The following is a 14,521-nucleotide window of genomic DNA, read 5'->3' as shown; positions in this document are numbered from 1 at the left end:
GCTGTTCAAAAGCGGGCGTGGACAGCCTCAACAGCTGGTTCCCATCAGGGGGGCGGGGTCGAAACTCGAACGGGGAGGGGGGGGCGTGTCCACTCGACGAGGAGGCGGAGCCCCGACAAGAGAAGGAGGGGCCCAACCGGCGAGAAGGGCGTGGTGCCCGCCCCCCTGTCAATCAAGCTGCTGCAGTGGCTCCGCGTCACGTGAGGCGCGGCGGACCAATAGCGCGAGGGCTGCGCAGCGCGAGCCCAGGGGCCCCCCAAGATGGCGACGCCAACGCAAGGAGCCGCGCAGCAGCCCGAGGTGGTGAAGGGTCAGGTCTTCGACGTGGGCCCCCGCTACACGAGCCTCAGTTACATCGGCGAGGGCGCCTACGGCATGGTCTGGTGAGCGAGCCGGCGCGACGGCGGGCGGCGGGAGTTGTCGAAGCGGCGAGTGTTTTGAGGAGGGGGGGGGTGGTGGTGGTGGTGGTGAGAAGCTGGGGCGGCCTTCATTTTCTCTCGGCTCACCAACCCCCCCCACCCGCTCACCCCCCCCACCCGCTCACCCCCCCCCTCCTCCTCCTCCGTCTCTATGGGAGCGATTCGAATGCGTAGTCCTCGTAGGCGCGCGCTCGTGCGCTGGTTGGTCGCGACGCGCACTGTGGCCCGGGCGGCTCGGGCCACGGTGGGGGCGGGGGTGGTGGTGGTGGTGAAGCCGCGCTCGGTTGGCGGCGGCGGCTGCGTCCGTGTGCGCTGTGCGGAATGCGATGGACGAGAGTCTCGGGCTACGCCTTAGCGGGTCGGCGGTTTTCGGGCGTGGGGGTGGGCGGGCGTCGGCGGCAACAGCTCCGGTGTTCACGCCTCGGTGTTCACGCCTCGGTGCTTCTCACACGGCTTTCCGCCGCGTGCACTCGCATTTTCTTTTTGGTCGTTGTCGCTGTTAATCGTTCGCCAAAGCGGCGGCGGCGGCGTTGTTGTTGTTGGGAAAGTGTTTTCAGTGGGCAGGCGGTGATTGCTTTCGAAAGGAGTTGTCGCTGCTGCTGCTGCATTGTTTTTGTCATCGTGGCAATGCCGAGGAGGCACCGCCCTGTGGCCGTGGGCCCCATTGAGATGCAAACACAGCGGCCACGTTTGAGATCGTCAAGAGGGGGGGCTGGCGAGGAGGCGTTTGCTGTTACCGACAAATTGTTTCGACTTTGGGGGTTGACGTGCGAACAGGCTCGGGGCCGACCGAGCCAAGTGGTTTTTTTCTTCGTTGATGATGATGTTGTGGGGGGGGGGGCGGCAGGCGGTGTGGAAATATTAAACGTAAAGTCGCCGTCCTGTTAAAAAAACCCCCCTCGTTGCACTGGTGGGTTACGTAATTGCCTTTCGTCTTTGAATGCAATGGCTTTGCAGCGTCGTCACCAGCTGAGCAGGAGCCGCCACACCGCTTGACCTCGGCTAGGAAAACGCCCTTTCGGCACGAAGCTTTTTTTTTTGGCTTTTCGTGACTGCGGGAATGTCATATTCTTTGGGTCTTTCAAGTAAAGTCACGTAGATAGGTTCAAATATATATTTTTTGTTGGAAAAAAAACTACGACGTTTCGATCGCTACACAAGCGGTCGTCCTCAGTAAAAGGGGGCTGATGACGACCGCTTTTGTTGCCCTCTTACCCTGAGGCTGCACCCATCTCTTACCTGAAGACGATCGAAACGTCGTGACCTATTAATTCTCTATCTACGTGACTTTACCGAAAGACCCAAAGAATATGACCTCCTTCACAAGGTGTTTCGCTGGAAGACGAGATGGATTTTTTGTTTGTTGTTGACGTCTTTCACGCGGCACTGGAACCGATGGCCTAGTGGATGACGGGGAGTTTGAGGTAGGGTTGTGGGAAATAGGTCCTTAACGCGCAGTGCTTAACGGAAATAAACTACTTACTGTACACTTGTTTGTCCGGGAGAGCCCCGTCGAGTCGTAAATACAAGGTGTCAGGAAGGTGCACGTTTGGAATTTCAATAAACGTTTCAAGAAAATGAAAGCTGAGCTCTCATGATCACTTCCAATGAATGAGCTGAGTGTGGCATCGAAATGAAGTATCCAGAAAATGAATCCCCACGTGCAAAGGGAGTGGCGACAGCTCTGCCCATCTCGCCTGCAACAAAGGTCCTGGTGGTCACCCATCCAAGTTCAACAATGCTGAGCTTGCAAAACCTGAAGAGGTTGGACACGTGGTGGTTTTGTTGCAGGCAAAGTGTGAGTGCCCATATGGGTTTACATTTTATAGGTAGGCCCTACAGCCCTCTTTCAAAGGCAACGATTTCTGATATTTTGGGTGAGGTCAAGCTTTGCTTTTCTGAATATACGTTATGCTTAAGTGAGTCAAGTAATTTGGATGGTGTTAGGTTCAATAGACGTATCTGCATAAACGTTAAGTATATATTGTCTGCTATTGCATGGATCAGAAATATGGACACTAACAAATAAACTACAACGATTTCGGAAAAGTGCGCCAAAAAGCATTGTGAAGTGCAAGTTCAGAATGGCATTGGGAGTCGGGAACACATGAATAAACAAACGTAAAACCAGATATATAAAATGCAATTTTTATAAACATCAACTGTTAAAACGTGGGCTTCCAAGAACGCATCTCCCAGATGGGATGATGGAATGGAAGCCATAGGGGAAGGTGTGCCTTGGAGGATGACCACCGAAGAAATGGAACGGAGACTTAACTTATATGCAAGAACTAGATGAATTGTCGAGTTGCGAGACCATGAAGGAGGGTTACAGTGTGGGGAGACCTTCAGCCATCAGTGGATAGATCGTGGCTCATGATGCTAATCCAGCTGTCAGATTCAAAAAAATAATCCTCGTTTGTGCAGCTTAGTCCGGGTGTGATACTTGATCCACATCTGTACATTGTTACTAGCCGCATTGTGAGCGCTATATTTTAAAATGTCGCAGGGCTGAAATCTGTGGCCACCTTTGACATACTGCACACACCGGTGCACTTGTACACTGATTTTCATTGCAGTAATACATGTTTGTAACCGATTTGTGAGGCAACAGAGTCGCATCCATAAATTTTAGCTATTGCTAAATTATGCAGCATAAACAGCTGAAGCGTTTTTTAAACTGATGAGCAGTGTTAATGGAATTAATGTACAGTAGTTAGTTACCAGTAATCCCAGGGTGAAATTTTACATACTCAATGCTGCTTCAAATGTGTGATGGGGAACCTCCATTCTCCCTTGTGAATTCATTTCAGACGGCATTGGGCCAGGATTGAGGCACTGGTGAAATTGCACCATTTTGCATTGAATTTGTTAATGTTTCATTGCATGGGGTGTTCTCTTTAGATTTCTGGCACCACCTAAAATTACCCACATTTTAAACATTTTATTTAGGAAACGCTAGCTTAAATTTAATCTAAAACAAAAATATGTTCCAATAATTGCCACATTGCTTTTAAATAACATAAATTTTCGTACTTGGTCTATGTGGGATTTGCTATTTTGAGACTTTATTTTGCAAAAATGTTCGATGGTCAGCCACCGATTGTTTATTTAATCTCATTCATGAGTTTCAACTTAATTACTCGTGGATAAGTAAAGCATTGTCACTATGCACCATTATGTGCGATTAACATCATTTACGATTTACATATGCAGGAGTATGATAATTGGAAACTCTAACCTTGGAAATCAGCTTTTTCATAGGAGCCTTCTCGTTGGGATTTTGAGCTATTTCTAGAGCAGTTTGCCTGTGGGAGAAAACGTTCCAGAGAACTCAACATGTATGTTGAACTTCTTTCGCACGGTACATAGCCAACTGTGCTAATCCGCGGTGCACATCAGGGGAGAAAATGTATGCCTGCAGATGGCTTGCCAAAAAAATTCTGCCTATAAAACCACCGACGAGTGTCGTGTTGCGTTCTCGGTAGGTGTCGCACCACAGCTGTCCCCATCATCAGTATCGGCACCAATTGTTTACTCAGAATTACTGCAAACACGTGTTTACAGTGAAACGCTATGGACACCGCAATGTCCCGAGACAAATTAATTGTGTGCATTGCATTGTATAACTTTGCTGCATGTTGACAAAAGTTTTCCTCGTTTGTGTAATTCTGACTTCCCTCCATACACATGTTTACATTCAGATCGGTGATATGGTTTTTTAATTGTAAACCAGACTGTATTTTCACCACTAATATAACCGTCAATGGACATTGCATGTTAACATTTGTGAAAAGGACTTAAGTTTTGTGACATTCAGAGGCATGTACCTATTAGAAATTATCCAGTGAAGGTACAATGAAAATGACTCGATGTACTATTGTTCGAACATGGACCCTTCTTGAAGCATTCCCCTGTATGTTTTACTTCACCTGCACAGGAGGGTATTAAACCATGCACCTGGTAGAGCAATCTCGTACTTTTATGTGCAAGCTATGCGTGTACAGCAGAATGTAATGTCTTTATTTTTGTACACCATACTAAGTTTGCCCCCTTATCCGTCAAACGGAAGTTTGTTTGTGTCGCCACAATGTTTGCAGAAAGCAAGATAGCCAGCAGGGAATCATGCTTGTGGTTTTGCATTTGTTTCTTATTGCTTGGTAAATGAAAACGCATAAAGTCTAGTACTTAAGAAGAAAGTACTGTATATTAATACTGTGCTTATGTGTCTATGATATGTGTTGAAATAAAACAATTCTGAATCTATATAACATTGGTTAATCAAGCTAACAAAAATATTTACTTATGCCCTGTCAGCTACTTAGTGAATGGGCAGTTTTTCGAAATTTAATGTAAAAATGTGCCAATTGACCTCATCAGAGAAATCAGAATTTTGATAACCAGAAGTCTGCAAGTAATTTGATCTCCAGTTGTCTACATGTTTAAATTTTGTACAAGTGTATGGTTCAGATGTAATAAAAAATGTTTATCCTTAAAAAATAATATCCGTAATTAAACACTGTACTGTATATACAGAGACATATAGAAATTGCCTATACCGTGCTTGTTTATGTAGATACTGTAGCTGTAATGGGAAAGTAACTTTTTCATTGATGACCTGCCTGTTAAACCCTTTTTATTATTTTGCTGAATTCAGTCCTGTTCAGTGTTTCGTAGATGCTGCTTGGTGCATACGAGGGAGGGGCTAAAGAGCTGATTTACATGTAACAACGTTGATTAAGTTGTTAAGCATTGTGTAATGATGTAGGTTCCAGCCACAGCACAAAAGGCAAGAAATGGGAAGTGGGAAATGTATTCAAAGCACATTGATGTGAAACAATGTTTATCTTGTGGACCACCTGTTCTTCCCTGCTTCTATATTAGTCTTCACTAGAGAGCTGCAGTAATTTGAAATGTTTTATATTTGTTTTTCAGTGCTGCCTTCGACAATGTAAAGCTGGTTCGAGTGGCCATCAAGAAGATCAGCCCTTTTGAGCACCAGACATATTGCCAACGTACCTTGCGCGAGATAAAAATTCTGCTGAGATTTAAGCACGAAAATATCATCGGCATCAACGACATCCTTCGGGCATCGACTATTGATCAAATGAAAGATGTGTATCCTTTATCATGCTGAAAAGGGTGTTTGTAGTTCACTTAGCTTTTTGTTTATTATATGTTGTCTTCTAGATCTCACACAATCTCTGTTCACACGAACACAGAGCATATTGATATTTGTACTACCCAAAAGCAGTGTATCAAGGAAAGGTTACATTGTGGAAATTTACCAAAATATCTCCTATTTTATTGCAGATTAAATAATTGAATTTTTTTGCATACGCTTCATTGTCATAGCACAGGACCTTCACAGACGTTCTGTCTTGGACAGACGAGTATCATCTGCAGTGGTTTCAGAGTAGGAGGTGATGTTGCATTGTTGCTTTACCCAATTTGGTGATTTGCCAGTGCTCTTCAAATTTGGACCTAGATGCAGACACAATTGGCCGACTCTTTTTCAAATAATGTTAAGGCGACATTAACGGTCACTGTGAAGCAGACGATACATTTTGCTAATACACCTGCAGTATTAACCAAGACAAGCGTTGGGCTCGAACCACAACGTTTGCAAAAAAGCAGAAACACGTTACCTCTCGGCTATGTCACCATGCTTGGTAACTATGAATGTAGGGACCCCTTGCTAGTCTTTGATTATTACACATTTACCGTCACTATTGGCCACACCTAAAATTAGCAGAGAATGAAAATGTATAATTTTTTTTGAGTGAAATAATAATTGCAATTTTTAAATGCATTCAAATAATATTCCTTGACCCCACTGTCCAGCTACATAGTTCAAGATCTGATGGAAACGGACCTCTACAAACTTTTAAAGGGGCAGCAGCTTAGCAATGACCACATCTGTTACTTCCTCTACCAGATCCTGCGTGGACTCAAATACATCCATTCAGCTAATGTTTTGCACCGTGACCTGAAGCCATCCAACCTTCTCCTCAACACCACCTGTGACCTCAAAGTAAAATGCTTTTTTTAAGAATAGTTTTTTTTTATTGAACTGGGTATTCTAACTGGTAATTCTGGATACAGAATCAGAATATGTCACGATATTTATTTATACTGGAGGAATCCAATGAGCTATAAAGTAATTTTTCACAGATGTCCAGTAGGGGTGGGTAAGAAAATTACATAAAAAACAATAGAGGAACATAGTAGTGCAAAGTACAATAAAAGTAAACAAATAGCACAAATTTACAAATAAAACCAAAACATTCTCATATTCTTGGTTCTTTCGGTAAAGTCACGTTGAAGGGAAAACCTGATGATGACTGCTTGTGTTGCAGTCGAAACGTCGTGAGAATTTTATTGTTTTATATATATTTTATTGTTTCCCTTCAACGCGACTTTACCGAAAGAACCAAGAATATGAATCACTGTAGTCACGAAAGCTTTAAATAAAAACATTCCCATCATACCGTGCAAAGCCCACTGAGGTGTTTTCTTATTTTTCGGAAGCGACCTGGCCACAAATGATAGCTCAACAAAGTGTCTTATCATTTGGACATTTATAGCACCAAATAGTAAAGATTTGGGTGAACGTAAAATGTCCCAAGTTAACGGGGGTGTTACTGTTTACCTCCCCTGGCAGTAAAGTGATTGATAAAAAAACGACTATTTTAATGCATGTAATGTAATACATGTCTTGTGTACGTTAGAACCGATAGTGATGATTTAATGCATTGTTACAACCCAACTAAAATGGATGGGACTTTTGTGAAACATCATTTTCATATTAGGTCTTGTGTGATGAATCAAAATAGTTGTATGTGATCTGTAGAGTGAGTAGATATAAAATTTCTGATTATTGTATTGAAATGTGTAATATTTATGCCAATATGGTTTTTTCTCCTTCAGATCTGTGATTTTGGCTTGGCTCGAGTAGCAGACCCAGACCATGACCATACAGGTTTTTTGACCGAGTATGTGGCCACACGTTGGTACCGTGCTCCTGAAATAATGCTGAACTCCAAAGTAAGTAGTTCACAATTCAATTATTCACACAGCGAATGTTGCTTTCAACAACTAATTTGTATACTTAAACCTTTTTTGTATTAATGTTGACTTTTGTTTTTTATTGTTGTTAATTTTAGGGATATACAAAATCCATCGACATCTGGTCCGTGGGCTGCATCTTGGCAGAAATGTTGTCCAACAGACCTTTGTTCCCTGGGAAGCATTATCTCGACCAGCTCAACCACATCCTAGGTAACGATGTGTTATTGAGAATGTGTCACAAAATAAATCCTGGTTTTAAATGTTTACTTCATTAAAGGTTCTACAATGAGCTCATTTGTTTTTATTAGCAGAACGTTTTTTTCCCCTCTTTTGCCTGTCCTAAACTAGACTAACATGGTGTTTTTTTTATCATGCATCTTTGGACTTGTATTCACCTACAGTACAAAAACCACAAGATGTTTTTTTTTTATTGCCTTGGTTTCAATGTTTCACATTTGTCGGCTATTACTGGTGTCATGCCATTATTTGGTTTTAACAGATGAGAGTATTCTGAATGTAATGGAATATCGTTTTTTATTAAGAAAAAAATTCTAAGAGCAAAAAGCTAACCTTTTATTTATTTTGGACAATGTGTTGCAGGAATCCTCGGTTCACCTTCTCAAGAGGACCTGGACTGCATCATCAATATGAAGGCCAGGAATTACCTGCAGTCTCTTCCTCCGAAAGCCAAAGTGCCTTGGAACAGGCTCTTTCCGAAAGCGGATTCCAAGGGTAAGTTATGCATGTTGTTGAACTTCTTTCACGCACCGTACGTAGCCAGCCTTGCTAATCGATGTTGTTTCTGTTTCCACATCGCAACTTGCGCTTTAGAAAATTTGATGTGGTTGAAGGTAATTATTTTTTAACAAATTCACTGTGAAATATTTACTTTGCTGTTCCACAACCCTAATGTGGCCCAAATATAACATCAAACAACACATTCCTACATTCATGGTAAATTAAACTGTGTTTTATATGCTTATGAATTAGTTTTGAGGTTTTTAGTGTGTTTCTTTTTCAGCTTTGGATCTGCTGGACAAGATGCTCACCTTTAACCCCCATAGGCGCATCACCGTGGAAGAGGCCTTGGCTCATCCGTATCTGGAGCAGTACTATGACCCTTCTGATGAGGTTAGAAAATAGCACAAATTTCCAACGTTTAATTAAGTCTATGCTACATAGCTTGGCAGTTACAAAAGGAAGAAAATCACACGTGCATGGATTCTATAATGCTTTCCAACATGCACGTGTCCTCAAAAGTATTAATTAGTGATGAAGTTAATTGGCGTAGAGCAAGATGACACCATGAAATGTCATATGTAATTATGTCATCGGAAGGGGAGGCTAACTTTCTTTGAGCTGGTTCTGTCAATCAATAGCAACACACCTTTATACCTTGATTAACATTGGAACATCTTGAACAGTTATTGTGCCACCCTGTTGCAGACGAGCCAGACAGCGCTATACCGTTATTGCTCTAAATCTTGGTTGGAGAGTGTTAATAAAAATAAAAACATCATCTCATACATTTAATATTTCGTGAACTGTTGCACTTGGTATCTATTGTAAATTATCGAAGCTAATCACATTTTTGTTATCTATTACACTTATCTATTTCGCCCTTTTAAAATGTTCCTTGTGGCCTAATATATTGCTGCGGCAATACTTATGTAAAATATTAAAAATTATTTGCGATAAGGTAATAGTGATGGTATTTAGAAGTAGAGGGAATGTATTTAATCAAAGAATTGAACTTATTTAATCACTTGTTCGGTTGTGTCTATGCATGAGAAAATATGAATTCTATTACAGATAACAACGTGGCCTATTCTTCTGACAAATTGCTTTCCCGACAGCCTGTAGCAGAGGAGCCGTTCAGATTTGACATGGAACTGGATGATCTCCCCAAGGAGCGGCTCAAAGAGATGATCTTTGAGGAGACTGCACGCTTCCAGCCAGGATTTCAGCAGGCGTGATCCTCTCTGCTACCCCTGCCTGCTTTGCTCTTGTGGGTGCTACAGATTTATTTTTCTTATATATAGTAAGATATTACTAAGACGTTTTAGTACATTTAAATGTAATGTTTTGCATAGAAATGTGGAAAACATGCTCAAATGTTGATACAAAATAGAGCTGCTCTTGCAACATTGTGATATTTTTCTTCATTTAGACTCGTGAATCTACAACAATTATATATATTGGATACTTTAATTCCAAGGCGTTTTTTTAAGGCTATTTGTGAAGGGTAATGCTTATATTCACCTGCCTGGCTCCCTATATTCCTGAAAAAAGCACCTTTTACCAGCTGACATATATATGTTTGTATATAACTGACATTTTCTGGTCTTTTGCACATTATTAGATGAGAGTGTATGTACTTTTAAGTATTACCTTACTATTGTGGAATATGAACATTTTTGTCCCAAAATAGCAAAGTGGAGTCTCCATATTTATGGCATTTTCGAAAATGATAAATTAGTCCAATACTATTCAGCTGGGGATATTTGAGAAATGTATCTAATGTATATGGTTAAAATAGTTTGTGATTTTGCAAATGTTCATAAATACCTTTGTCTTGATGGAGTTATCCCCCTGTTTTTCTTCCGGCAGATGCGTCTGGTGCCTGACGACTCCAGATATAGCTGAAAAAACATGTACACCGCCTAACAAAGATATTTAATGTCCTGCCTGGTGTCTGCAATTTGTGAGGCCATCCCACAGTTTCTCACAAGAGACCAGATTCATCCTACTCCCACAAAAGGGATTCAGCAGCAAAAAAAAAATCTCTTTTAACCTGTAAACTTTGGGTTGGGCTGTTTGTGCTGGGTTTTTGTGAGCAAGACACAATTTCCTCTCCCCCATGTTAACTTGCCCTTTTATTTTTTGTGAGCTTGTTTTTTTGTATAAAGTGGCTTTTGTATTTGCTTGGTGCAGACTTGTTACATTTGGTATTTCGTGTGAAAAAAAATATATGGATGAATTTGTTTCCTACAAGTGCGGACGTTCACATTTTGTGCAAGACTTGAGTCTTGGCATATAATGGCTTTTGTTTGCCAATACATTTTAGGACTGGTTCAGACTGTCATTTTCGTAGTGTTTGCAAAGCCATTTGAATTCCTGTAATGTAGGATGGCCTTCATTATTACAATTGATTGTTGTGATTTTAGCAGACAAGCTTGTCAAAAATGTTATTTAGGGAGCTTTGCTTTAGATGCAGGTTAAATCTGGTTAATAGGCCTGTATGAAATATTGTGTTTAAATGTACATTAACTGATTTGGGTAAGCCTTGGATGAACTTTTATTATTATTGATGTTATATTATTTTATTGTTAACGTTGTTGCAATGAAAACCCACTGTTAAAACTAAAAAAACCTGTAAAATTTGGTAAATATTAGGTTAACCAAAATGTTTAAACCAACTATAGTATTCCCTTTTAATACTGCTAAATAAAGTAATTGATTTGGGAAGATGCTGTTGGAAGAAATTAAGCACTTGTACTTTTGAACATTGAAAGTTATCTTTTCTATAATTATTTAAAAAGTTAACAGTTGTCCATTGTTTTCAAGAATGAATACTTAACTTCACTCAGTGTTCTTTATGCAGGTGTACCCCTTAACCCATACACAAATTAAAATACTATGCCAATGCATATGCGCCATTCACATGGTATGTATGCGACACCATTTACCAAGTGTTTCAGTTAGGTACTGCACAATTTGAAGAACTGTCACAATATGGTGTAATGAAGTGGGTCAAATGTGTTTAATTTGTCTATGCTTTTTTGTTTTTTGAAACTATAATATAGTGGCCATTCACTTTTAAATTTGTATTCTATTGCTGGTGTGTTAATCAAGTACATAATCTTGATCCGTTGTGTTGTGTAAAACATATTCAAGACATGATTCTTAAACAGGCATACATTGGTTTCACATTGAATATGTACCTAAAGCAACCGAGGTTATTCTAAATTATAATTGGTGTATAGTGCAGGCTGCTAACATTGGAACAAACGGTTTTTCATTACTTATGAGAACATAACATTTTAATTAACACAACATTACATTTGGTGTTTGCCTTATTCATTGTGCTTGTGTTTTTGTATTGTCACAGCTGGCACCATTACAGTGAAGTATCGTACGCTTTTTCGATTAAACATTTGAATTGATAAAGAGATTACTTTTATGGATCATGAATAAGCTTTGCCTAGGCTAGGTACAAGATATAATGTGATAACTATCAACTTCAGCAAAAAAAGGGAAAAGATTAATCCAGGACAATAGTGTGCTTTACATTGTACTTTTTGATGAATTCTGTCTGTGTATAAAGTAAGCATTAAACCACAAGATAACGTATCGCTTTTGTTTTTGAGTTTCAATTTTTAAGTGTCCCTATTCAGCACTGTTGCAGCTGGGTTATTTGGAGAACTTACTATACATTAAAGTTGAAATAACATGATTTTACATTGTTCATGGCTGTTTTCCCCCCAGGGTCCTTATTTAAACAAATAAAAAAACATTTTAGATGAATTTATTGTGTCCAGCATGGTAAAAATGTTACAGCATAATAGTTTAACATTTTTTTTATGACGCAACGTTTTTGAGCTTTTAGGCATTGGACTGTGAGCATGCACCCATGTCTACTGCGACTGCCATTTGAAGTTTTTGTGTTTTTATTGTCCTGACGGCCACGTGGAATGGCCTTGAAAAGTGGTTGAAGATTCGATATCATTTGTAAAAGCCTAATGTGCATCTAAATCTTGTTTACATAACCGTTCTAACCTTGTATGTCAGACTGTTAACCACAACTTCAGTATTGAAAACCAAGGTAACTGTTTAGCGATTTTAATGGTGATGCAGAAATAAAAACGTTTGCTGTTGTCTTGCTAATATAGGATATTGGGCATTACAACAGTAGATGTGAGCAGGTGATATATGGACAGGCCTGGGTTATTTAAGAATGTAAAACAGTTGTGGGAAGACGATCAGGATATTTTTCTCACTGCAGTGTGTATAAACTAAATCCATGTTTAAACCTTAAGGACCATGTCAACGTATGAATGTAGTACAGCGTACTCTGCCTTAACCTAGAAAGTTGATGTCTGTGGTGACGCAAAGTCTTTGACTTGTGTATATGGCAATGCTTTTGCTCTAACTGTATATGTCCAGCCCATTGAAGCTGGCTTGGATATAAGTCTGTGATTTGCATGCAGTATAAATAAACTGTTAAAAGCCACTTTTGTTGCATATTTGAATCGCACTAGCCGCTTTGTTGTTGGAACATATACTGTAGTTAAATGACATGTTGAGACACTGGCCAGGACAATATTGTGGTTTACCCTGTACCTTTTCGTCCGTTTCACAACGAATAAACTTTAGCAACGGTAATAACTCCAAACAACATCCGTTGGGGAAGCAATAATAAACGCTGGCATATCTATTACATTAATTCAGGATGTAATGGATTTGTATTACCGTTTCTATTAGATATTTCCCTGTCCATTGCCTCCACAACTGAAATCCCCATACTTGACATAAAATGTTTTCACTCATGTTTTAAGCTATGTCGAGAGTGTATTTAAAAGTCCACAAGTGACAAACCGTATGGCGGCAGTTAACTAAAGACGCATATCTTGCCTCCGTTTAATGAGTAGAAAGCACGTGCTTGCTCATTGCGAACCATTGCAGACGCGGTGTCTGAGCGCCCAGCATCAGGAGTTGTGATTGTTAGGATGGGGAGTACGAATTTATAGCGCTATTAATTCACTGAAGTCCTTCCGAGGCTGTTGGTCTATCGCCACTGACAGAATCGCTTTACGTTGCTGAAGGTCTCAAATATTTTTTTTGACAAACTCTAAATCCTAAGATGCATTTATTTACACTGAATCAGCCAAACTAAAACAAGATTCGAAGAGTTTCTGGAGATAGGTCCCGTGCCGTGCTGGACGGCTGCCTTTTTATTAATCATTGCGTGACGTTTAGTTACACCTGGTGAAAATATACAGGGTCAACACATTCAGAACGATAGCGAGGATTTGCAAATGAAATATGCAAATTGTTAAATTTTGCTTCACGAGCAAAACAACCTCAACGGAATGGCTTATAATTGTTATCGGTGCGTGCAATTGGACCACTTGTCTTTAGGAATACTGAACCGGGCCTGGGAACTGGTTTTGCCAAGTTCAGCCTCAATCTCATCCAGCATGGAATTTGCGCACAGATGCAACACATGGGATTGTGGCTGGAGGCAAAGAGAGAGAGAGACTGTCTTTGCGAATTGGTATTTGTGTTGAGGTGGCGTGAATGTATTTATACCGATTTCTGGTGGTACGTGTTGAACGTCATAGAAGTGCAGTGCACCGCACAGTTTTCAAATACCTAAACTGACTGAGCAAAATGTGGGGTTTGGTCTGCGAAAAACAAAACAACCATCTTCTGCTGCCGTATGGTGAGTCCTGTATATCTGAATTGTGGCTGGCAACAGGACTGCTGTGAGGGGTGAGTGGTGTGGTTCTCAAGATTGGAGGGTGGGACACTTAAGAAGGGCCGACGGAGAGGCCTCAACAGACATGTCCCGCGTCTCCAAAACGCCTTATTAGGTTGGTCCGACGCGGATGGGTGTAGGAGGAAGGAATCCCATTGGAGCCTTATCTTTCCTGCGAAGTAGGAAATTGTATGCGTAAGAAACCACTCGCACGCGTGTAGATAAATGTCAAGTTCAACTTGTGTCCGGTAAAACTCGCAACTTGGAGTAGGGAGCGCAGACAGGGTGGTCCTGATGTCTTGTGCGCCCCCCCCCCCCCCCCGATGTAATTCTCAATTTTTTAAAAGTTTTTTAAAGCAAGGTTTATTTAAAACAATAAAAAATACTCAGGAAAACAATGTTAGGGGTAAATTACTTGGGGGGTGCGGGTCACGATACATCCGGACCACCCTGTAATTGAAGGCACATTTGAAGGTACGGCTTCCCCTTATCATAAAAAATGGATGTATACTTAATTAGTCAAATCTTATAAACATATTTTTTTTTTATA

At 40.7% G+C, this 14,521-nt stretch overlaps 1 protein-coding gene across 2 annotated transcripts; it reads left to right on the top strand.

The window, feature by feature from the left end:
• Positions 1-200: 200 nt before the first annotated feature.
• On the top strand, positions 201-12,723 carry MAPK1 (mitogen-activated protein kinase 1). Of its 2 annotated transcripts, none has more exons than XR_004402373.2 (9): positions 201-383; positions 5,355-5,537; positions 6,264-6,453; positions 7,350-7,466; positions 7,586-7,700; positions 8,091-8,222; positions 8,512-8,621; positions 9,347-9,531; positions 10,101-12,723. XR_004402373.2 is itself a non-coding variant. In XM_032947118.2 (9 exons), the coding sequence occupies exons 1-8, from the start codon at positions 262-264 to the stop codon at positions 9,464-9,466; spliced, it is 1,089 nt and encodes a 362-aa protein (XP_032803009.1). In that variant the 5' UTR covers positions 201-261; the 3' UTR covers positions 9,467-9,498; positions 10,101-12,723. The 2 variants fall into 2 exon arrangements, 1 of the variants encoding a protein (XP_032803009.1); XM_032947118.2 differs by having other exon boundaries at positions 9,347-9,498.
• The last annotated feature ends 1,798 nt before the right edge of the window (positions 12,724-14,521 follow it).

Source organism: Petromyzon marinus, chromosome 5, assembly GCF_048934315.1.
Source record: "Petromyzon marinus isolate PM22_M1 ecotype Great Lakes invasive population chromosome 5, UKy_Petmar_22M1.pri1.0, whole genome shotgun sequence".
Lineage (NCBI taxonomy): Eukaryota > Metazoa > Chordata > Hyperoartia > Petromyzontiformes > Petromyzontidae > Petromyzon > Petromyzon marinus.
Note: the sequence above shows the minus strand (reverse complement) of the source record. Positions and strands in the feature narration are given on the sequence as shown.

Excerpts from the sequence above, each read along its gene's own strand:
- MAPK1 (XM_032947118.2), top strand. The coding sequence starts at position 262 with ATGGCGACGCCAACGCAAGGAGCCGCGCAGCAGCCCGAGGTGGTGAAG. Across the intron at positions 384-5,354 it reads GGCGCCTACGGCATGGTCTG|TGCTGCCTTCGACAATGTAA; the intron begins GTGAGCGAGCCG and ends TTTGTTTTTCAG. Across the intron at positions 8,622-9,346 it reads ACTATGACCCTTCTGATGAG|CCTGTAGCAGAGGAGCCGTT; the intron begins GTTAGAAAATAG and ends CTTTCCCGACAG.